The 22,376-nt window shown below is 47.3% G+C and overlaps 2 protein-coding genes across 2 annotated transcripts; one reads left to right on the top strand and one right to left on the bottom strand.

Moving 5' to 3' along the window:
- Positions 1–379: 379 nt before the first annotated feature.
- SLC6A20 (solute carrier family 6 member 20) lies at positions 380–13,704 on the top strand (the record flags this gene model as incomplete). Its single annotated transcript, XM_082479928.1, has 11 exons — positions 380–500; positions 4,413–4,553; positions 5,232–5,323; positions 5,946–6,173; positions 7,737–7,847; positions 8,250–8,491; positions 9,380–9,542; positions 10,031–10,235; positions 11,378–11,537; positions 12,468–12,633; positions 13,555–13,704. 11 exons carry the CDS (start codon positions 380–382, stop codon positions 13,702–13,704), a joined length of 1,779 nt encoding a protein of 592 aa, XP_082336054.1.
- A 1,279-nt stretch (positions 13,705–14,983) lies between these two features.
- On the bottom strand, positions 14,984–21,376 carry SNRPD1 (small nuclear ribonucleoprotein D1 polypeptide). The gene is made up of 4 exons (XM_082499054.1): positions 21,186–21,376; positions 20,370–20,446; positions 17,567–17,758; positions 14,984–15,164 (listed from the first exon to the last, which is right to left on the bottom strand). The coding sequence occupies exons 1-4, from the start codon at positions 21,197–21,199 to the stop codon at positions 15,088–15,090; spliced, it is 360 nt and encodes a 119-aa protein (XP_082355180.1). The 5' UTR covers positions 21,200–21,376; the 3' UTR covers positions 14,984–15,087.
- Positions 21,377–22,376: the final 1,000 nt, after the last annotated feature.

The raw sequence follows: 22,376 nt of genomic DNA, 5'->3' as shown, positions 1-22,376 counted from the left end.
GAAGGAGTTTCCCATTTCCAAAACCAGGCTGCAGCCCCAGTGTTATTTCCTCCCTGTGTCAAGTCAGCATGTGAGCCGAGAAAAATCCCCGGGCTCACATCCTTCCCAGAAATGCTGGTCAAAACCCAAGCAGCTATTCACCCAAAGTACCAATTTTATAGTTCTGTGTGTGTCTATAATCTATTTACCAGCATTCCTACTTCAGTATGTGCCTGTTAATAAGATTAGTAATTAAAAAGCTTGATAGGAATTGGCAAGCGTAGCTCCTCCGCCTTTCCCTCCCCTCCAAGCTGGCGTGGAGTCTGAGGCAGGGCTGGCAGAGTACCTGAAGGAGAGAAGGCAGGAAGGCTCTCCTGAAACCTCTGCCTGCAAGTAGGCGATGGAGAAATCCCGGCCGCTGTGGGACAATCCCCTGCAGTTCGTTTTCGCCTGCATTTCCTATGCTGTGGGGCTGGGAAATGTGTGGAGGTTTCCATACTTATGTCAGATGTACGGAGGAGGTAAGTGTGGCTTATGTTTCTTGCTTCTCTCGAGGAGGAGTGTGGCAAACTTTAAATCCAAACATGTGTTATCTGTGCTAGCGCCCTGTCCACCCAGCGGGATCCAGGGCAGAGCGGGAGGTCAGGCTTTTTGCTGGTGTGCAATCTTTCCTATTGCTGCTCTATTTTACATATTCTGTAGCATAAGGCTTTTACCTGACAGCTGCCCCAACACAGTGGCACTCGTTTCCTAGAAGTGCAGTGAAACAGTGAGAAGGCCCATGTTTTGTAAGAAGGATGGAGGTAGAATGAGAGATGTGGGTCCACATGGTATTAATTTATTACTTACTTGCCTCATTGAACCACTCTGAAGGAATCAGAAGCTAGTTCACTTCCTTGTTCATTCACTGGGAACATAATGCGAAAGGGAAATGATTATGCTGATTTAATTTAAGGATCAGCTGTATCGTTTCAAACTGCTGTCATTAATGTGTTGTCTCTTATACAAAGCCTTACTTTAGGAGGTGATAACTTGGCTGCAAATCTGCCTTGGAGCTGACTGAAACTCCTTAATCAACAGGAGTTCCGCAGCTAAAGCCTCCCAGGAAGTTTTGAAAACGGAGTAAGTTGGTTTGGGCTCAAAAAAAAACAAAAAAAAACAACAAAACACAAAAAAACAGTTCTTTGAAAGTTTATCACTCTCTTAGGTCCAAACTGGAGAAAGATGATGTGTATATCATATACCAGCCACAGATGTTCTTCCTTACAAATCAAAAGTCAGTTAATTAGATTAATTAAAAAAACAACACTAATAATCTCTTCTAGTATACAGCTACCACTGGTTAATGACCATGTTTTGAAGATTCCTTATAAAGAGCCTCTCTTTATAAGACATCCCAGTTTCATACTGCTTCTTGCACTGCATCTGTTGTTGTAGTGTTGGACCCATTTCAGCTGCGCGTTAAGTGCTGTGATGAGCATCTGCCTCATTTATTTGCTTCTGGTCTGCTTCTGCCTTTTCTTCCTTTCAGGTAGAAACAGACTGGGATGTTTAAGTGCTTTTTGCTTGTTTTGTGCTTGTTTTGTTGGCTTGTAGCTTACTTCTAAATGGACGTGCGGTGGTGGGAGTCGGTTCACGCTAGCTGTTGAAAAGCCAGCTCAGTGCTAGGACGGCATCAGAGCTGCTCTGTAGGATCAGGTCAGAAAAATCCAAATAACACACTGGGTGAACTTAGAGTAGAAGCTAGATGCTGCAGTGGCTGAAGCTTTCTTAGATGTTTCAGATAGCAGAAGTGATAGACGCGTAGTAATTCTGGGTGTATTCCTCTACCCAGATGCTTCTGAGGGTAAGGACTTCGTGTCTGACACTGAACTCTAGCACAAAGCTTAAAATGCAAGTGTTTCTGTATGCAATTAAACTGCACGTGATTAGTTCGCTAGCAGCCTATCTTGGCAGACATCCTGAAGGACACCAAAACTCAGACACTGGGGTCTTTGCGTGGTTTATCCTCTTCTTATCGGCCATCAGTAGCATGAAAATCAGATGGTGGAAATTCTCTGAAATGTAATCAAAACTGGAACACTCGATTAACCAGAAAAAAAGGTTCAATAAACCCAAGTATTTTTTGAAAAATATGTTTTTATAAGAGTAGTTTCTCCACCACTTTTGTCCTCCCTGGTTACATTTCCCAGGGGAGAGGCAGCTCTCCCTGCTGTGAAACTAAAACCCCTGACAGCAGGCTTTGCTTTTCTTAATTGTTTTCCACTGCCCTCTTAAAAAGGATTTGGTGGCTTTCCAGGGGTCTGCAAAACCCACGCAAACGAAACATCATTTCAGGAACTTAAAAGCTGGATACACCAGGAACCGGGCTTAAGGGGGGGCTGCCAGCAACTGCTCGTTTGGCACCTTCCTTGTAGAAAAGCAGAGAGCCGGTCCCTGGCCTGCCCAGCAGAGCAATAGCATCCTTATCGCTGATGATACTCATAAACAGGGTATTTGCAGACTTTACAACCTCCGGCATTTCTGTTCATCAGCATATTGCCTCCTTCTTCTTGTTCACCTCCAGAAAGCTTGACCCCACCAGGGCAAGGCGGGGGTGCTCAGCAGCGCTCAGCCCTGAGCGAGGAAGCCCCTGGGCACCAGGTGGGATGCTGAGAGGAGGTGGGGGTGCCTCTGACCCAGCCTGGTGCCTCGACCAGACCCGAGGTGCACTCCACATGTGGTGCCAACTGCAGGGATCTGGCCTGGGGGCTGGTTTTTGCAGGTGGTTGGCACCGTAGGGAGCGACGCTGGGTGTAAATGAGCAGGGAAGTCAGGGGAGCTGTGCTGGTCCACAGTGGATAAGGAGCTGGTGCACGCAGCTGCCCTGAGTCACTTACATGAGACATTTTGGCTCTGCCCTCTAGGAAAAGTATCATCAGGAGCAAGATCTGCGTGCAAACAGGGTGCAGAGCAAGGGGCAGGGGGTTCAGCCCCAGCACCGCCAGCTGCCGGGGGGGACACTGGGGTGAAGACCAAGTCTGGAGGCACTCCTCCTCCTTGCGAGGTGGCAGAGCCTACACCAAGAACATGTCAATGGTGCTGGGAGGGTGGAAAAGCCTTCACAAAGGGCCTAATGCTGTTTCCCCCCTGCGGTACGTGGCAAAACTCCCCTCGGCGGCCACTGGGGCAGCTCGAACCCCTGCAGGATGGAGTGGCTGCTGGAGCTCTTAAACCTCCAACAGCTCCCTTGCGGCATAGGAAGTTATCTAACAGCCTAACAAAGGGGTCCTAATAATGAGAGAGACGGGAGGTGGGAAATTAATTCCCAGAATAAACCGGATTATTGTTCGGTGTTTATTTCCAGTTCTTTGCCTCAGTCACTGCCCGGAGTTCATTCCTCTGCAGCGCTGCACCGAGCCCATTGTAAGGAATGTTAATGCCGCAGATTAAATCCTAAATAAGAGATATTTACGTAAATATTTTTGGCTTGCTGTAAAAAGGGAAGCAGGAAAGCCTTCGCAAAAATCCAGTTTTTGACTCAGTCAGCAGCTCTTTCTAAAGCAAGCCCCAAGTCGAGGACAAGGATTTTTTTTTATTCCCCCCCCCCCCCGCAGAAATTTAAGCTGAAGTGCATCCTGGTTGCCAGGTGGGAAGGTCCTTTCCCCTCCTTTGCTGCCCGCCCATCTGGTCCTGCTGTTCCTCTTCTGCAGGAGCGTCCCTACAGCTCTGTGCCAGGGAAGCAGGGATGAGCAGATGTGGGGCAGGGGGAGGCTGTGTGCCTCTGTCCCGGGGTCTGCTCCCACAGGTGGGACCCTGGGGGAAAAGCCTTCAGCCCTTTGCTGGCACTTGCAGCCTCAGCATGGGATTTGGGGGGAGTTTTTTTGTAATTTGTTGTGGGTTTTTTGGGTTTTTTCTTTTAAGCTAGGCCAGACTTCAATATGTTACTTAAAACTCTATTCAATGCAGATGTTGCTGTTACTTTTTCATTGAGTGCTTCAGCTCCGCCGCAGACCACCGCACAAGAAGTAAATCTTTCCCTCGTCCTCTTTCTCTCATTATCTTTTACAAGGTTTGGCTGGCGGTTAGTTACCCTTTAACAGCCCCAGCCCCGAACATTGCTCGAATCGCCCGCAAAGCACCTGGGCAGCTCCACCACACCGAGGTGGCGACCGGCACATTTTAACAGCAGAAATCCCAGCGCTGCCAAGTGCGCGTGGAAAATTCCCCACACTCGGGCACTCGGTGCCCACCACCATCTGGGATACCACCTGAAACCCCATGAGATGTCCCTCAGGGTTGTGGTGTGCCCTCAATACACAAGGTGCCTGGACGGGACCCAACTCCAGCCACCTCCTGGGACACTAATGGGATGATTTGACCATGAATAGGGTGACCTGGTGTTTATTATACTGCTGATCTGCTGAAGGCCATCTGTTGGGTTTTTCTTGCAGGTGGCTTTTTGATCCCATATTTGATCATGCTGATCGTCGAGGGGATGCCACTGCTCTATCTGGAGCTGGCTGTGGGGCAGCGCATGCGTCAGGGCAGCATTGGTGCCTGGAAAATAATAAGCCCCTACCTCTGCGGTGTCGGTATGTTCTCAGTTTTCATCTTTATTTTTAAGTGCCTGGGGAACGCGGGTGATTTTTGAATGGAGAGTGTTGTCTTTCAGAGAAGAAACCAGGCAAGAACTGGGGTTTTACTGGGGTCTTCCCAGACTGAACAAAGCTGTTATCCGCATGCCCCACAGCATGCATTTACCCCATCCCTCGGCATCAGGGCCAGACCCTGCCTCGCTGTACCAGGTCCCCGAGCCCGGAGGTGTGGGTCCCCTGCCCTCAAGCAGGCTGCCAAAATCATGGTGTGAAGCCCCTGGGGCTGCCTACACTGGGCTTTGACCCCAAGAACATCGTCTTGACAAATTCACCATTGAGTGATAAAACAGTGCCTTAATTTCCTACCACTGCTGCCTACCGTTTACCAATGTCTGCTCCCACCTACATAGTTATGTTATTAAATTACTCTGATAGCCCAAACTATCTCTAATTTGCTTACAAGCACATTCTGTTTTTAACGATACTTTGAATATTCACGCCCCCAGGGGCTAAAGTATAAAATCCAGTGCAGGGTAGCCCTGACGGGAGGAGGAGGAGGCTGCAGCGGTGGGGGCATGCCCTGTGCACGGGGCCGTGCAGAAGCAAAGCCCCCACGGGGCGTTATGGGGTTTTGGGGTTTTGCCACTGACCAAGTGCCTCCCTCCATGTCCGCAGGCGTCGCCAGCGTCGTTGTCTCCTTCTTCCTCTCCATGTACTACAACGTGATAAACGCTTGGGCCTTCTGGTACCTCTTCCACTCCTTCCAGGTGTGTGGGCTCCCGGTGGCAGACCTTGGCCCCACTGTGGCCACGGAGGGTTGCAGTGGCTTTGCGTTGGTGCTGGATGTTGCCCAGCACCATTATCAGCCAGGGAGGAACAAAAGCTCCAGAAACCCATCCAGGGCTTTTCTGGGGTCAAAAAAGGAGACGGGGTGTCCCTCTCTTGGGGGGTCTCCAGAGGCATTGTGTTTTCTTCTCAAAATGTAGGTCAAAGCCAGCCCCCCGATGCCTTGCTTACATGTGCCTTGGTGGTCATGGTGTCCTGCACCCTGGGGTGGGTCTGCCCAAAGGCAGGGAAGAGGTTCAGCCCTGGGAGAGGGGATCAGGAGGGTCATCCCCAGGGAAGAGAGGCAGAGGGGGTCTGTCCTTGGGAGATGGTCATTCCCAAAGGAGAGGATCAGAAAGGGCCAGTTCTTGGGGAGAGGGTTGTTCCCAGGGAGAGGATCATCCCCAGGGGAGAGGGTCATCCCAAGCCCCAGGCAGCACAACGTGAGGACAAGCAAGCCCAGGGTTCGGAAAGCCACCCTCACCTTCATTCCCACCAACACCCTGGCTCTCCCTGCCATGCTAATGGTGGGCACTCACCCTGTGCTCCTCCCCTCCTTCACAGGACCCCCTGCCGTGGGCCACCTGCCCCCTGAACAGCAACCGCACAGGTTATGAGGAGGAGTGCGAGAAGACGTCATCCACACAGTACTTCTGGTACCGGGAGACCCTGAATATCTCTCCATCGCTGGAGGTCAGCGGGAGCGTGCAGTGGGAGCAGGCGCTCTGCCTGATGCTGGCCTGGCTGGTGGTCTACCTCTGCATCCTCCGCGGCACCGAGTCCACTGGCAAGGTGAGAAGCGGGCACAGCCGCACTGAGCCCCGGTAGGACACGGGGAGGATAAGCGGGCACCAAAACGGCAGCAGCCACGGCTGCTGATAATTGGGGTTACGGCATCTCCCCCGGAGCAGCCAGCCTTGCTGCCTCTGCCACCCTGTTAAGCTGCAAATGAAGAAGGCTCAATAAAAACACTGAGTGCTATTAAAATAAAAGAAAAGAAAACAGAAATTCCTTTAAATGCAGCCTCCTCTGCTGCAAAACCAGCTGCCGGGCTGCTGGCCCTGTGGAAAGCCACCTGCCACGGCAGAGCCATGTCAGGAGATGTCTGTTCCTCAGTCTTTGCAAGAAAAAAATTTACACCTACCGGACATTTTTGCTCACTATTTATTTGCAGCAGAAGTTATGAGAAAGGGGGGTAATAAAAAAAGCAATGTCCCGGCTGAGCCTGCACTAAGAAGCAAGCTGAGGGCTGTAATCCCCAAATCGTCTTAGCCGAATGCAGAAAGCCAGGAGACTGTAAACTAAGAATAACCTCTTAAACTTGCTGCAGCTGGCTTTGGGGGTAAAAAAAAAGAAATAAATAAATAGCCAAGGAGCATGGAAACAGCATCGTGAAGGCAGGGTCTTGTTGGGGAGGGAGGAGGGGGGCGCAGGGGGCTTCCCCTGCATCCCTTGTGCAGGAACAGCCGTGGGTTTGGGCAGTGGGCACAGGGCTGTCCTGCTGGGAAAGGTGAAGCTGCTGCATCTCCAGGTGCGTAATGGGGAAAGGCAGATGGCAGCAGGCAGCGGAGGCGGGTACATACCAGAGGAATATTTCATAATTCCCCGGACAATTCTCTTCCCATGAGCTTGGGAAGGTGTGTTTTTTGTGAGTTAGTTTTTATATATGGTTCTGGGTGAGCCATTGAGGTAATCCCAGCAAAGAGAAAAGTGATAGGATTCTCCCTCTTTCTCTTTTCTCCTCTTTTCTTTTTTTTTTTTTTTTTTTTTTTTTTTTTTGGGCAAGTGGCTTTTTCCAATGTGGACATTGAACATTTAGGTTCAAATTCAGGGGGTTGATGAAAAATTCATGGAAGACAACTGAAAGATTTAATTCCCCCCATGTGGGTTACATGAAGTTAAAGTCTTTTTCACATCTGAATTAAAATAGTTTCATTCAAGTTTAATTTTGACCTTTTATGGGACCTGCTCACCTTCCTCCTAGAGCAGATGATGGATGACTTTTGCCTAATGCCTTCTTGACAGAGGGCTGCAAACTGGTGTTACTCCACTAAATGCTGCAGAACCGAGTTTGTAAATGCTGCAAATATTTTAGATTGTGTTCTTATTTTTCCAATCAAAGAGAAGACCCTGGGAACAGTAGCACAGGTCTTTTTCAGTAATAAAAAATTGTTTCCCTAAAACCTAAATCTAAAGTTAGATTTATCTGAAAATATTTCTTTAAAGATTAATGCAAGGTAGCAAACACAATAATGGAAATTATTTATGTAAAGGAAGTGAGAAAGAGCTAATCTACTATGATCTTTTTTGTGTGTTCTTTAGACCAAGGTATTTTCCCCCCTTTCCTTTCCCCAGGTCGTCTATGTAACAGCCTCTTTGCCGTACTGCGTTCTCATCATATACCTCATCAGAGGATTAACACTTCACGGTGCCGTGAACGGGCTCGTCTACATGTTCACACCAAAGGTAGAGAAAAAACACACTGATTTTTTTTTTTCATGAAATGCTATTAGTTACCAAACACGTAGGTTTTTAAAAGGTGGCAATGCTCCTTTTCCTTACATTGGCTTTTTGCAGCAGCAGCTTCGGTCAGGCAGGTGGAACCCCCAGCTGGGAGCCGCTGGAGGCTGTTCTGCCACGGTGCCTGTAAGCAGCTTCCTTTCTCCTGCAGAAAAAGAACCACCCATTAACATAACCTGTAGCATATTACTTCCAGACTGAGCAGCAACTCTGCCCAAAAAACACCCCTGAGCTAAGACGGGTGCACAAAGGAGCCCGTCCCCATCTCCATCCCCGCAGGCTGGAAAGGGCAGTGCCGGCCATCTGTGCACAGCTTCACGCTCCCGCTCTCCCCGTTTGGTTTTGCAGCTGGAGCAGCTGTCAAACCCCAAGACGTGGATCAGCGCCGCCACGCAGATCTTCTTCTCTCTGGGCCTGGGCTTTGGCAGCCTCATCGCATTCGCCAGCTACAATGAGCCCAGCAACAACTGTGAGAGGCACGCCATCATCGTCTCGCTGATCAACAGCACCACGTCCATATTTGCCAGCATCGTGACTTTCTCCATCTACGGCTTCAAGGCGACGTTTAACTACGAAAGCTGTATAAACAAGTAAGAGGCTGGCATTAGTTCACCTGTTTTCCACCACAAACCGTTCTGGGGGAGGTAAATAAGTAACAGCACACAGCGCTGCCAGAGCTGCCCTGACCCCAGCCCTGATACTGCTCTAATAAAGCTAATGGCGCGATTTAAAGCGGCGAAGGATGAGATGAAAGATCAGAGCTGGTGTGCCTTGTGACCCCTGGGTGCTGCTTCCAGGCACGGGCCAGGTCAAGAGGATGAGTTTGCCTGGGCAAGTCACAGCGGCACTTTCTCCTGCACCCCAGTCCTAGCGCATGCTTTGAGGGAGGGGGGCTGATTAATAAGATACAATGAGGCTCAGATTCCCCCCCTTTAAGGCTAAGCCCTGCGCCAGGAGCGCAGCTTCCTCAGCGGTGATGCTCTGGAGGTGCCCGGCAGCCCGTAGGATCGTGCCCCATGGCAGCAAACTCACACGCAGTCCCTGGCACAGGGCCTGCGGCAGTTACGCTTTTACTCATATTTTTACAGCTTTCAATCTATCTGCTGATCAGAGAGGAAACCAAACTGCAGGTCCCTGCTCATCACCAAAACGCTCGTTAAATTGGTGGGGTGCGGACATGGGACCGGAGGGCAAAAGGGAAGAAACGCCAGCTGGCACTGGCCGGCACCCAAAATACCTGCCTGGGAGCGGCGGTGTGGGTGTGGGAGCTGCTCCCTCTGAAGCAGAGATGAGCGGAAGGTTGCCCACATCCCAACGTCCCGCTGGAAGTACCGGGGCTCCTACCCACAGAGACTGGAGCTGTGGGGCCGGCAGAGCATCCCCATGTGGGGGCTGATGGAGGAGGGGTCAAGGGGTAAAATCAGCATCGATCTTATATCTTGGCCTGAAAGCCATCAAGTTCCTATAATCTTTCCCAGGGTGATCCTGCTGCTGATGAACGCTTTTGACCTGGAGGAAGGCTCTTTAACAGCAGACAACCTCAACGAGATGAAAGAGTACCTCATGGCCACCCACCCGCAGGAATATGCCCAATTATTGCCGCAGCTTAAAAACTGCAGCTTGGAAGCTGAACTAGATACGGTGAGTCACTGCTTTGTGCTGGTGCTGGGGCTTCGCTCCCTCCTTTCTTCCCACTGAGCCCAGGCAGCCCCTCAGCTCCACATGGGCACATCCACACCGAGGAGCTGCCTGGCCGGGGACTACCATGGGGCTCAGTTCTGCACGTTGGGATGGGCTGGGAGGCACTGGTTCAACCAGCCAAGGGGCTCGTTTGGCTCATTAGCAACTGAGACAGGTGGCCATGCAGCCGGGGTGCTGGTGGCAGCTGCGGGACAGGGCAGGTTGGAAAGGTATGGGGCAAATGTTTTCACTACGAGCAGGACTGTGCCAGTTTCTGTCCGGTTTGAATAAATCGGTGAAGATCTCATCTGTGTCTGCTGCGCAGAACCCACCACCACGGGTTTATTTTGTCATTGTGGAGGATCAGTCTCATATGTCCTCATTCCTGTGTCCCTTATTGAGCTGAGGAGCTGCCCGTAACTCGCTTCTTACCTGCTTCTCACTGACAGGCCGTCCAGGGAACGGGGCTGGCATTTATAGTCTATTCTGAGGCCATCAAAAACATGGAGGTGCCCCAGCTGTACTCCGTGCTCTACTTCGTCATGCTGCTGATGCTGGGCATCGGCAGCATGCTGGGAAACACCGCCGCTATCCTCACGCCGCTGACCGACAGCAAGGTCATCGCTGCCCGGTTTCCCAAGGAGGTGATCTCAGGTAAGCACCTGCCGTGAGCGGCGTAGGCCATGCAGGGAGAGGGCACGTGTGTGCAAAAAGCTTTGGTGTCCCACAGCTGTTGAGGGGGTCCCTCTCTGACCTCAGGTGGAGTGGAGAATATCAAATACGCTGCCAGAAGGGTTTGCCTGCCCTTGGGAAACCCTGCCCAGCCTGTACAGCATCTTCCCTCGGGAGGTCTCAAAGCACTAGGGCAATCGTGGCCGTGTATTTGCGGGCTCCCCAACGCACCCCAGCTCACTCAGACTGGTGGCAACTGACTGGTGATACTCAAAAGGGCCAGGAGACATGTCAAGACACCTGCAGCGAGTAGCTCTTCAGCCACATCACTGATAGCCCAACTGCGAACCAGCTCAGTCTTTGGCCGAAAGTGATACGTGCTCCTGTTTGGGCATGAAAATCAGTTGTCCCACCTTAAAACCTGTTTTAACTGGATGCCTGGCAGCAACAGCAAAACAGCAGCAACTGTGAAAATTTGGTATTTTTTGTCTGGAGAAAAGATGACTGAGGGGGGATCTTATCAATACTTAAAAGGGAGGGTGCCAGGGGGATGGGAACAGTAATTTTTCAGTGGTGCCCAGTGATAGGGCAAGAAGTAACGGGCACAAACTCGACCATAGGAAGTTCCATCTAAACATGAGGAGGAACTTTGAGGGGGGCAGAGCACTGGCACAGGCTGCCCAGAGAGGTTGTGGAGTCTCCCACACCGGAGACATTCGAAACCCGCCTGGACGCCATCCTGTGCAACCTGCTGTAGGTGACCCTGCTCTGGCGGGGGGGTTGGACTAGATGATCTCCAGAGGTCCCTTCCAACCCTGACCATTCTGTGATTCTGTAACAGCAGATGCTGCGCACACACACGACAGGGCTATAGCTAGGACTCAGTTGTCTTTGCTAAGGAGCAACAGTTAGGATACACCAGCACAGCACATTCACAAACACACGCACAGAGCCAGGTTGTTTCCAAAGGGCAAAAAAAATTATCTTTCTCTTCTGAGAAAGCTGCTCCCCAACAGAAATTAGTAGAAATTCCACCAGTTTTTTTGTTCTCAAGAAGTATGACATTTTGCCCACGCAATTGGATTTCCAGGTGTAACGGCAGGGCCCCTGTTTTATCTGCGCAGGTGTGGTGTGTTTCATTAACTGCGTGATTGGCCTAACCTTCACTATGGAGGCTGGAAATTATTGGTTTGACATATTCAACGACTACGCAGCCACCCTCTCGCTGCTGCTCATCGTGCTGGTAGAAACCATCGCTGTGTGTTATATCTATGGGATAAGAAGGTAAAAGCTTGAACCATCCTTTCCTCATCGCAGGCTAGCAGGGGTGTGGCCACCGGCCAACAATAAAAACACCACTTGGGGCTAAATTTTTCTCTGACGCTATGGTATCAGCAAGGCAATGGGATCCCTGCAGACCAGGGCCTCAGGTTCAGGGCTGCGTGGGGGACAAGCTGGGCTGACGCCTCCTCTAAAGGCAGGGGAGCGGTAATGAGCCGTACACGCTGCTCCCTGCTCTTCTTGTTCTTTGGTCTCAAAAGCACCTTCTGCCCAAACTCCGCTTCTCCTTTCACAGGAGTTCAGCGTGAGCACAAGAGCGCCAGTACGGCTGGGTTCAAACCTTGCACGTTGCTGCTCTCCCAAGTTGTGCCTTGTGGGTAAAAGCAACATCCAGCATCAGGAAAGGTTTTACACAGCAGAGATGTTTGCGTTCAGGGCGTCTAAAGGAAAAGGCTTTAATATTTGCTTTGTTATTCCACTAGCATAGCACCTCTACGGGCAGCAACATTGGCATTAAGTTGTCCTTCACGTGTTCAAAGCTTTCAAGTTAGCTCCAAGTTTCCTGCATGATTTTGGGTACTGTCTCCAGCATTAGTGCTGCCTCAAAGACAGTTGAGTAACAGTGGTGAGAACAACTCAACTACACAAAAATGAGTGGTTTTGCCACCATATTTAAGCATCGTTGCTCTTCTTCATCAGCTTACACCAATAACAGCCTGAACTTACACTCTGGGCCAGTTCTTCCAACACTGCCTCTCTGCTCATTAGTCTCCTGCACAACTATACTCCCCTTTCCCAGCTTCCATATTTAATTCTGTAGGTGGTTTTGAAGTAACTTACACGAAAGTATTAATTGAACATATACAGCTCTTCTCAAAAATATGTTCGTGGGTTGTTTGGTTTGGTTTTTGTTTTTTTTTTATTTAAACACAGGTTTGAGAAAGATCTTCACACCATGATTGGACGCAAGCCAAACTGGTATTGGAAAATTATGTGGGCTTTTGCTAGTCCTTTGCTAATTATAAGCCTATTTATATTTTACATCACTGACTATATCCTCACGGGAACGCTGCAATACCAAGCATGGGATGCCACACAGGTAAATGACTTTTGGGTTGGTGTTTTTTTTTAAAATCTTCCCTTAATTCCTGCAAGGACACAGCCTTCTTTCCTAACTACATTGTTCCACAAAACCACCTTCCAACAGCTTGCAGCTGGAGTTGGGGCCATCCCTTCATTTTGTAGAAAGCTAAAACAGGGAGAACTTGACCTAGTGACAACGATGCCACGGTTCTGTAAAATGGACTCATTTCCCTCTGCAGTTCCTAATCAACCCATTCCAACAGTAAAATTTTATTTATGTTGAAAATCCAAATATAATTTAAAAAAAAAATACACTTTAAACAGAAAAATGACTTCCAAAGTGTAGTGTTTGGAACAAAATTAGTGGTAGAACTGAGCTGCTGCTGGAATAAATAGCTTTCATAATTCCTGTATACATCTTTCTTTGTGGCCAAAATGCTTTTGTACGAACGCTGAACTGTGTATTTATCACAGGGGGATTACTACTGGGTAAGTAATCACTGGTTTCATAACCTTTTGTGGAAATGTTCCTAGCACGCAGAAACAAATTACACACGTTGTTTTCATGTTACCACTCATTTGGCACCCGCGGCAGGCTTGGCCTGTTGACTGATGTCAGCATGAGCCCATGGGCTCCAGGAGAGGAACGCAGAGACCTGACAGAGGTCATCTCATTAAGAAACACGACTCAAGCCAAAATCTGCTCCTTGCCAAAGCTGACAGAAAATTTTTCCCCAATATTTTTGTCAGCAGCTCTGTTGTTACCAATTTTAAGCTTGTACGGCTAGACAAAGAAAAGCACCATGTCACAGGCTGCCGCAGCCTGCAAGTGCTTGTCTAGTGTCCTGTTGAAATACACAGCTTTGCCCCAGACCTGACTCCAGGACGCCGAAAACCACGGACCCCATAGATCCAACATTTCTTCTCTCCCTTGCAGGGGCAGCTGGTGACAAAGGACTACCCAGGCTACGCCCTTGCGGTGATCGGGCTGCTGGTGGCGGCATCCACCATGTGCATACCCCTGGGGGCACTACTAACTTTTATAAGGAAGAGACTGAAGAGGGAAAGCTGTTCGACCGTTGCATGAACATCGACAGCTGGATTTGGGAAGATCTTACCCCCATCGTCAGTGACTGGGCGCTGCTGGAAGACAGCAGCAACCATTATTTGTAGCAGCTATTTATAGAGTCAAGAACGGTGGGTGCTATGTTGACCAAAAAGTGCTCTTAGGAGGTTCCACAATGGTTTGGAAAAAAGAAAAAAGCTCTTCTGTAACAAGATGATGCTTTAATACGGCCTCTGTAAGAGGGGGAAAAACAGAAGAGCAGCTTAGTAAATGCTAGCACAACTAACCAGCATATCAACCCATTACACAACACTAGCTAATTCTTTTCCACCCTGTTGTAGCACTGCCTATGTGGAAACATGAGCAACCAACTAAGCATGTTCCTGCACCAAAGTACTGGCAAATGCCCTTCCCATTCAAGAAAGCCATGCTCAAGCACGCACGTTATTTGAAATGACATCTGTATTTTGTCAACAGATGAAACTGTTGAAGTCTTGCAAGGCGACTGTGAGTAATCCTTTTCCTATGAGGGAGAAGTCAGCAGGATGGTATTTGAGGTAAATGCGGCTAACACTGCTGCTTTTACACTTCTGTCCAGCAAAGCAGTTTATATATATAAATATATATATACACATATGAGCTGCAGAAGTTCTCCCATCTCGAGAAGAAGTAAACTTCCACTTCCAGTATGTAATTGTGCACTGTGCTGTACTTTGTATTTTCTACGGATGCGATTTTTAAATACACTAAAAGTAATCTGTCATAAAGCTGCTTTACAATCCCCACCCAACAAAAGTATGCCATATAATTAGCTTTGACAAAGTTCATATCCAGGTATACTTTAATCATGAGATGTAACAATCCAGTAGTTCCACAGAACTGGTTGATTTCCCTATGTGAATGTTGTATAAAGAAAGCAACATGTTTAAATTATAAGATTCATGTAATAGAAAACAGTAAAATTCTATCTATGAAATTTAAAGACGTCACTCTGCAGAACAACATTAAAGACACACTCACGGGATGTGGGTTCTTAATATAGTGTCTAAACTATGTAACCATTAGAAGAGGGCAAGTGCTTTACAAAAGAGGGATTCATTTCAAATCAAACATTGTTAAAGCACACCAACACAAGTCTCTTGCTCTGGGGCAAAAAGCAAGAGGTAATTGTACAGCCTTCGGGGGTGGGTGAAGCCTTGACAATGACAACCAACACCAACAAGACATGCTTAGTCTGCAGCAGCCTCTAGACACAGGACATGCCTCCCTCCCCAGACTTCACTAACAAAGGAAAGACAACTTTTCCACATTTCCGTTTATTAAAAATGGATACCATAAACAAGACCTGTACAAAAAAAATAGCCAAAATTGCCCAGAATTTTGTAGCAGTTGCGTGGTGAGAAGTTATCGTCTTGGGCCCCCTCTTCCTCTTCCGCGACCCCGGCCTCTCCCACGGCCTCTGCCACGGCCTCTTCCAGCAACTTTGCAGATGAAACAAAAAGGATAAATCAAGTGAGTCTCAGGAATACTTTCATTTTGATTAAAACATTCTGTATCAAGCGTAAACAACATAGTGTCTCATCACAGGGAAGCAGTAAGTCAGATGGTAAGTCTGTTAATGCTCAGTAAGTTTCAGAAAATATTTTCATCTTTTGCATAAGGTTTTTCAGTATACCAATTCCACAGACTGCCCTCTGTCTTTGGCTTCACTGCAGAGAACAAGGGGATATGGGGTCACAGTTGGCTGCTTCCAAATGCTGGAAGTCTGACAGAGAACTATGATTCCTCTTTTTTTTTTTTGATAAATCTAGTTTTTCAGGCATCAGAAAAAGCATATGCAAGACAAGACTATTTTGTTACTGTTAACTACAGTGGACAAGACGTTTTTTTTTGCTGCAGCTTGCATTGTGGTTTATAAAGTAGTCTGCTAAAGGGAAATGCGAGTTTTAACACACTGTGAGGCTCTCAAGCTCAGGCACCATGTGAAAAGGCAGCATTTTGAAAGGGTCCCAGCACCAAACAGCTCCTGCTGTTTTCAACTATGCCTCTGCCAATTTCAGATGTGATTCTCAGGCCAAGGTCTTGGCCTTGTGCTCCTACTTTTAAGTACAGCTATTTAATGGTAAAGGGAAGACAGAATCACAGAATAACACAGGCTGCAAGCAACTGCTGGAGACCACATGATCCATACGGTGATAACGTGTTGTTTTACCTCTTTTTCCTAACGAAACACAACCTGTCTCATCAGGCTGCAAGGCCATCCTACAAACTTTTGAAATTACTGGTTAATTTCAAACAAGTTTGTCAATGTAAGGCTGAAAAAGATATCAAGAAACTTAAAATTCTGTGGAAGTGGGTGGCTGGGCAAGAGACACACAGTAGCATCCACACTCAAGAAGCAGGCTGTAATTACTCTGTTCCATCTGATGGCATTAGATTAGAAATGCAGTAACAACACAACGAGCAGAGGCATAGAAAAAATCTGTGAGAAACAAGGTGTGATTTGTTTTGCTGGTGATTGACTCTTTGTAAAACACACGGCAGCATCAACACCGACCCAATGATTACAGCATCAGTAGAGAGTCATGTTCGCTGAGTGCCAGCACACTCAGACCCAGAGCACATGTGCCACGTACGTCTCTTGGCCAGCATCTTCCCCTCCACCGACAATTTCATTTGCCAGGGACAGACCGTGAGTTACAAGCTTTTGAAGCCCAAGGGCATTTACAGATTAAGGTAAAGTTGCAGCTTCAGTGCAGTGAAGATGCAAAGAGTATTAAACCGAGGTAAATAGCACTCTCACAGCTCCTTTTCTTTCTTCAACGTTGAAAAGAAAGTGATGTTCTTCTTCACATCACATCAAACGTAACCCAACCATACTCCAATTTCTCCATGTGGTCAGATTATTTTTAATGGATGTGAGAGGAGCCAAAAACTTTCAGGAGCTTTATCCTTATACTCTATAAAGATAGCAGCCATAACACTTGCACTCAGCAATGCACACACCTGAGGGTTCCGTATGCTGTTTCAGTAAGGTACGCACACCAATTTGTAACATACGCATGGATCACATACCAGAGATCCAAAAACTTAAAACACTAATTACAGGAGAAATGGTATGATGTTATTTTAGAGCACTGTTAGCTTTCACCTAAAATTCACTATTTTAAAAACACACAGATTGGTCACTGGGCAAAATATATACTGCCTGAAGACAACCTACAGATTTTTCAGGGTTTACTGGATTTTAATCTTTAATAGTGTGGATTAAAACTGAATTACTCTTTGTACTGTTAGGCCTCTAAAGAAAAGGTTTTTCTTCAGCAGCCTTTAAAAAAAAAAAAAAAGTTCCAGGAAGAGCGCAGAGTAGAAGACTATTGGGAGCCAAACCTAGAGAGCTGCTCATCGGAATACAGCCTTGAGTCCCTCAGATTCTCAAGTCTCTCAAATTCAGTTCTTTGACAGATTTTTTTAATCCACAATCAAGTGAGATTTCAGTGAAGCATTCAGCACTGTTGAAGAGGCTGTTCTGTACTTTCCCATTAGGCTATGTGAAGTTCCCCATACAAACTGGGGAAACAGCAGACGTTCAGAGAAGAGGAAATGTAAATCTCTTTGGTGTCAAGCCGAGACTGTCATAGGTTAAGATTTACTCAAGCTTAAAAACATTTACATACACATAATTTCACATGAAAGAAAGCTCTACAGATACTAAGAAAGTGAGCAAGGCAGACTTAGCCAGTTCAGCATCAAACCCTCACAGATGAAAAAACTAGCAGCCAAACGCAGACATTAAGACATTCAAATCAGACATCTTCAGATTAAGAGTACTAACATGCATACAAAGGCAGAACAAACACAGACCGTAAAAGCACAAACTAACCTGCTTCTCTCTTCTTGGACTTGACTTTTGGTTCCACATCCACTAGCAAAGTATCCAGAGGCAAACTGTCCGGCAGAATGAAGTAGCGGATGTTATTCCCTCGAATACTCAGCGTCTCCAGCTGCACGGGTTCTCTGTTCTTCAGTGTCATTTTCACTGCTTTGAGATGCGTATTCATACTGACATCCACTCCTGAAACAACACAAGTCTAATTTCAGGGATGAACGCCTACAAAATGGTCCCTTGGTTATTTTTAAGTATGCACATGCTTCAAGATTTATCCTGTTCATTAACACCTGCTTCTGCCATTCATTAATTAAGCCTCTAACTGAAGGAAACGACATGTCACTTTCTCTCTTAAATTATGCTTGCTAACTTATCAATTGTTGCCTTCATAGCAATTTTGTAAACGGTTAAAACAATTCGTTTGATAACAAATGAACTGCTGCTTATTACAGAAGTCCAATACTAGTCTTTTGACTCTTTTAAAAGGAAGCAAAATGAACCTCTGAGGAGGCAAAATAACCTGATCATTTCCTCTTTCTGTAAGCCTTAGGAAAAGTCCAACTGCCAAAGAAGCACCTATTTTCTGATAAAACACATTTAATATTAGTGTGATACCTTCTATCAAAGTACAAGAGATACACTACTGCAAGGAATGATCATAGTGGTTACAAACTCCACCAACAGCCAGTATGTAAGAACTGTAAGCAGTCAGTATTGTGCCCACTACGCAGTGCTAAGCACAATCTGAAACTACAATGAAGGTATTGAATAACAGCCCTGAAAATAATTAAGAAGTGCCCTATATTACTTTTATTTTGCATATCACAAGTCTTGCATGGGATTTAAGCTCAAACTATGAAGACCAAAGTGAGAGAGAAAAAAATTTAGGCAAAAGATGGAAATCGCAGTTTACAAACACCTGCTAATTCAGTGACAGGGCACCCGCATGTGCAAAATCTTTTGTGCGTTCAAACTTCTGTACAAACAACCCTTTATGGTAAAAATAATTATTGTCTCATTTCATAAACACAGACAGACAAACTGTAAGATGTCTTCCATGTAAATACGTTATTTAAATAACATAAGTGAGTAGCAGGCCAGAACCAGAAGAACCAATTATGTTGCACTTATTCCATATATTTTTCTGTCCTCTCCCCTTATTTCTAGATTTTACACAGCTCTCTGACACCTCCACTCGACTTGACCTGCCCCCTTGGTTTCTGCAATGCATTACAGGAAACCTGCCTCTTCATTGAACCTGCTCTGGCCAACTCGCACACTGGAAGAGAAGATTGTACAATTTGCAGACGGCATAGCAATTACGAACATAATTCACGCACCAGTGTAAAGGGAAGACTATTATTTTAGAAATATGGATTGCATTTGAAGTTTTTACAGATTCTTAGCAGAAAATGAGAGAGACTTTGCTCAACAATTAGGCCTGCAGGAGCACCAAGGTCAGGAGACAAGCAGTTTGTTTGCTTCCTACCTAGCTGGGTTCAACAGAGCATGCTGCAATCAGATACCAGGGTGGTGCATTCAGGTCTAATCAAAGTTGATGAATCCAGCTGCAAAACAATGCCAATTTTTAACTGCCAAATATCAGCAGATTGATACCGGCCAAAAAATCGCCTAAGCAATCGCCCAGAATACAGCTCTGCCAAGTTTGAGTTTTATTTTCTTTAGGTGTCTGAGCAGAAGAGCTTCTAAAAGTAGTCTGGGGTAACTGAAGGAGAGGAGATCAAGCACGTTCATCAAGTTAACCGTAAAGGTTTGCGTCATTAAATATGGTGCCCCACGTACATACCTGATTGTCTCTAATGTAATGCCAACACAAACGTTCTCGGAACAACATCCTTCATTAATAGTATGCAATCAAAAATAGCCTGCGCATTTTTCAATATGTATGAGAATCACATAATGAACCATCAAGGCTTTTCCTGCAACTATCAGTTCAGCAATACAAAGAAGCACCTGTGAGACGATAACACCCACAAACTTGTATTATATGATAAACCTTTGGCAAGAGCAGGGGACCAGATTCCTGACACCTGGATTCCTTTCTGCCCTGTATCAAGCTATCTGTTTTCAAATCAGTTTCATGAAAACAGTGCAAGTATATGCAAAGATGCTTTCCATAGAAGTTCTTCACCATAACCAGAGCAAAAACATGTTCAATAGAAATTAACAATTTTTAGATTAAAATTGCCTATGCACAAAGTTTAACTGATTTAAGACCTTATCAACATTTGCCATTTATCTGTACTACCATTACAAAAGTCTCCTCTCTTTTGGCCATTCAGCTGTAAGATTTTTATGTGACTATAGCTTACTACAATTTCACAAATGAAAGTCAGATGTACTAAAACACCTTATAAAAATCTAGCTGTATATCCAGTACCAGTTTGATTCAGTAGTAAGACTGCAACACCAGCATTATCGTGCTGCTAAAATTCTAAGAGAATACCACGCTTACACCAGCTTTGCCAACGGTTTGGAAGTTTACTTCCTTTGCCCCCAAGCCTGTTTGTAAGCAAAGCATGCAGTCGGGTTCCCAGGACTACAGTGAATTTGCTGCCTCCCACCAACTTCTGCAAACATCCAGACTTGTCTGTAACAAACACACCTTAAGCTTGCACATAAAGATGTGAATCAAAAAGAACATCTCCTGCATCTTACAGAGAAGGTCCCCACAAGAGGGAGTATGAAACACAAAATCCCAGTCCAAACCACAGCTGCCAATTGTTAGCGGAAAGTTAACGGCGACACTTTGCCCTAGTCTCCCATGCCACCATACCTGTGATAGTTCCATGCACCTGTGTCCCATTCTTCAGTTCAATGGTCACAGTCTCATGGCTCAGCTTCATGAGAAACCTAGAAATTAAATAAAAAAAATTTGTTCACTCCCACATAAAGCCTCACATGCTTAACATACTGACACAAAAAACCAATATGCACCAAGTATTCACACATTCTGAGCTTCCAGACATCGTTCCCAGACCTCATGGATCCTGCTGGCGATGTTTAGTAAAGCATTACATGAGAGCAAGACACAAAAATCCAAACAAACCCACATCCCACCCAACCACTGGCAACTGGGACACTTGACTTGAGACACTGTTGAACCCAGCATCCTACTTCCAGGCCAAACAATCATTATTGTACAACGAATAGAAACGTTCTGGACTTTGTTAATACACCAGGAAAGCAATTCTAACCAAATCTGGGTGGGGTGATGTGTGTGTCGTCCCGCTCCCCCCCCGGAAAATGTGGTTTTACCGAGGAACCCGGGCAGGCCCCGCTCCAGCAGCCCCCAGCCCCTTGCCGCACAGCCGTGCAGGCCGCCAGCCCAGGGCTGAGGTAGCGGTACGGCAGAGCAGGGCACCCCCTGCCGCCGGCTGAACCCGCGGCCCGGCCCGGCCCGGGCCGGCGGACGGCCCGCCACCGCCGCCATCCGGGGATCCGCAGGCGGCCGCTGCCCGCCGTCCCAACGGCCGGGGAATGGGGAGGGGGCCCGCGAGGCGGCCGCTAAGCGCGGACGGCGGCCGTTGAGCGCGCGGGCTTCCTCGCCGCCGCGGCGCCGGTCGCCGGCAATCCGCCTCCATCCGCTCACCTGACGAGCTTCATGGCGGCGGGAGGCCGGCGCGGCGGCCGGGAGGCCTCGGGCAGGGAACGGCGGCCGCCCCGCGGGGAGAGAAGAGCCCCTGGGCGGCAGGGCCCCGAGGCACGGGCGGTACGAGGCCTCCTCGGAGTAGGCCGCGCCGCGCCTCTGGCGCCAGGAAGCGGCCACCGTCCACAGCGATGAATGGGCGGAAAGGGCGGTGCAGCGCATGCGCGGTGCGGGGCAGAGCCCCGCCCAGGGCGGAAGGTAGGGGGAAGTCGGCGCTGACGGAGGGAGGTGGCGGGGTAGGGGGGGTTGAGGCTGTTACCAGGTGACAGAGTACAACCTTGAAAGAATTAATTTATTTAAAGAAGGTACAGTTTTAGCAGCAATAATTTTGTCTAAGTATGGGAAGCTAGTCAGGCCACATCGGTTTAAGGTGTACAAAGCGCATCTCAAGTTTGAGTTTGCAATGGATAGACAGGACTGTCTAACAGTCTGCAATACAACAATGGGGAAAAAAAAATGCAAGAAAGCAGATACATGCCTGCAGTGAAGGTGGGAAAAGGAGGCAACTTGAATTTTCACACCAAAGTACTCTTGCTATGGGCAGTAAAAACCCCTGAAGCAGTCTGGTGAGGGAAGTAGAGACACCGGTACCAAGCAGGGGTGACACTAAAGATGAAGCATCAGAGAAATCCAGCCACAGTAGTTCATCCAGACCTGGTAATGAAGGCTGGAAGGTGATGCTAATGCCAAGTTATATAGGGTATGGTGCAAGATTATCAATATTTAAGCACAAAATAGTAAGATCTTCACATGCACTGAGCAGACAAAACTGAACCATCCTGGTGAAAAACAGCTCCTAAGGAACAGTTTGGGCAAGTCCACTCCAAAGCACAAAATGCACCACAGACAGTATATCTAGAAAAGTTGAACATTTTATTGTCATTTATGAGTACACCATTTATGATTTTAGAAGTACAGACTCTTTGCAAAGCACTGAAATGCCGGGTGCCTTCCAACTTCTAAAACCTACATTATTCTGCCTTACAAACCTTTTATATTAGCAATTCAAGTTTGGTCTTTGCTGCAACAAGTTCTTCACCAAAGATGCAAAGATTTAGTTCTAGACTGCAAGACAACCGAACCGAGTTTCAAACCCCACCAGCCAGTGAGCCATCAAAACCCATTACATTCAAA

The sequence above is a fragment of the Vanellus vanellus genome (genome assembly GCF_965231255.1).
Source record: "Vanellus vanellus genome assembly, chromosome: 2".
NCBI lineage: Eukaryota > Metazoa > Chordata > Aves > Charadriiformes > Charadriidae > Vanellus > Vanellus vanellus.
This window is presented reverse-complemented; position numbering and strand designations above follow the sequence as displayed.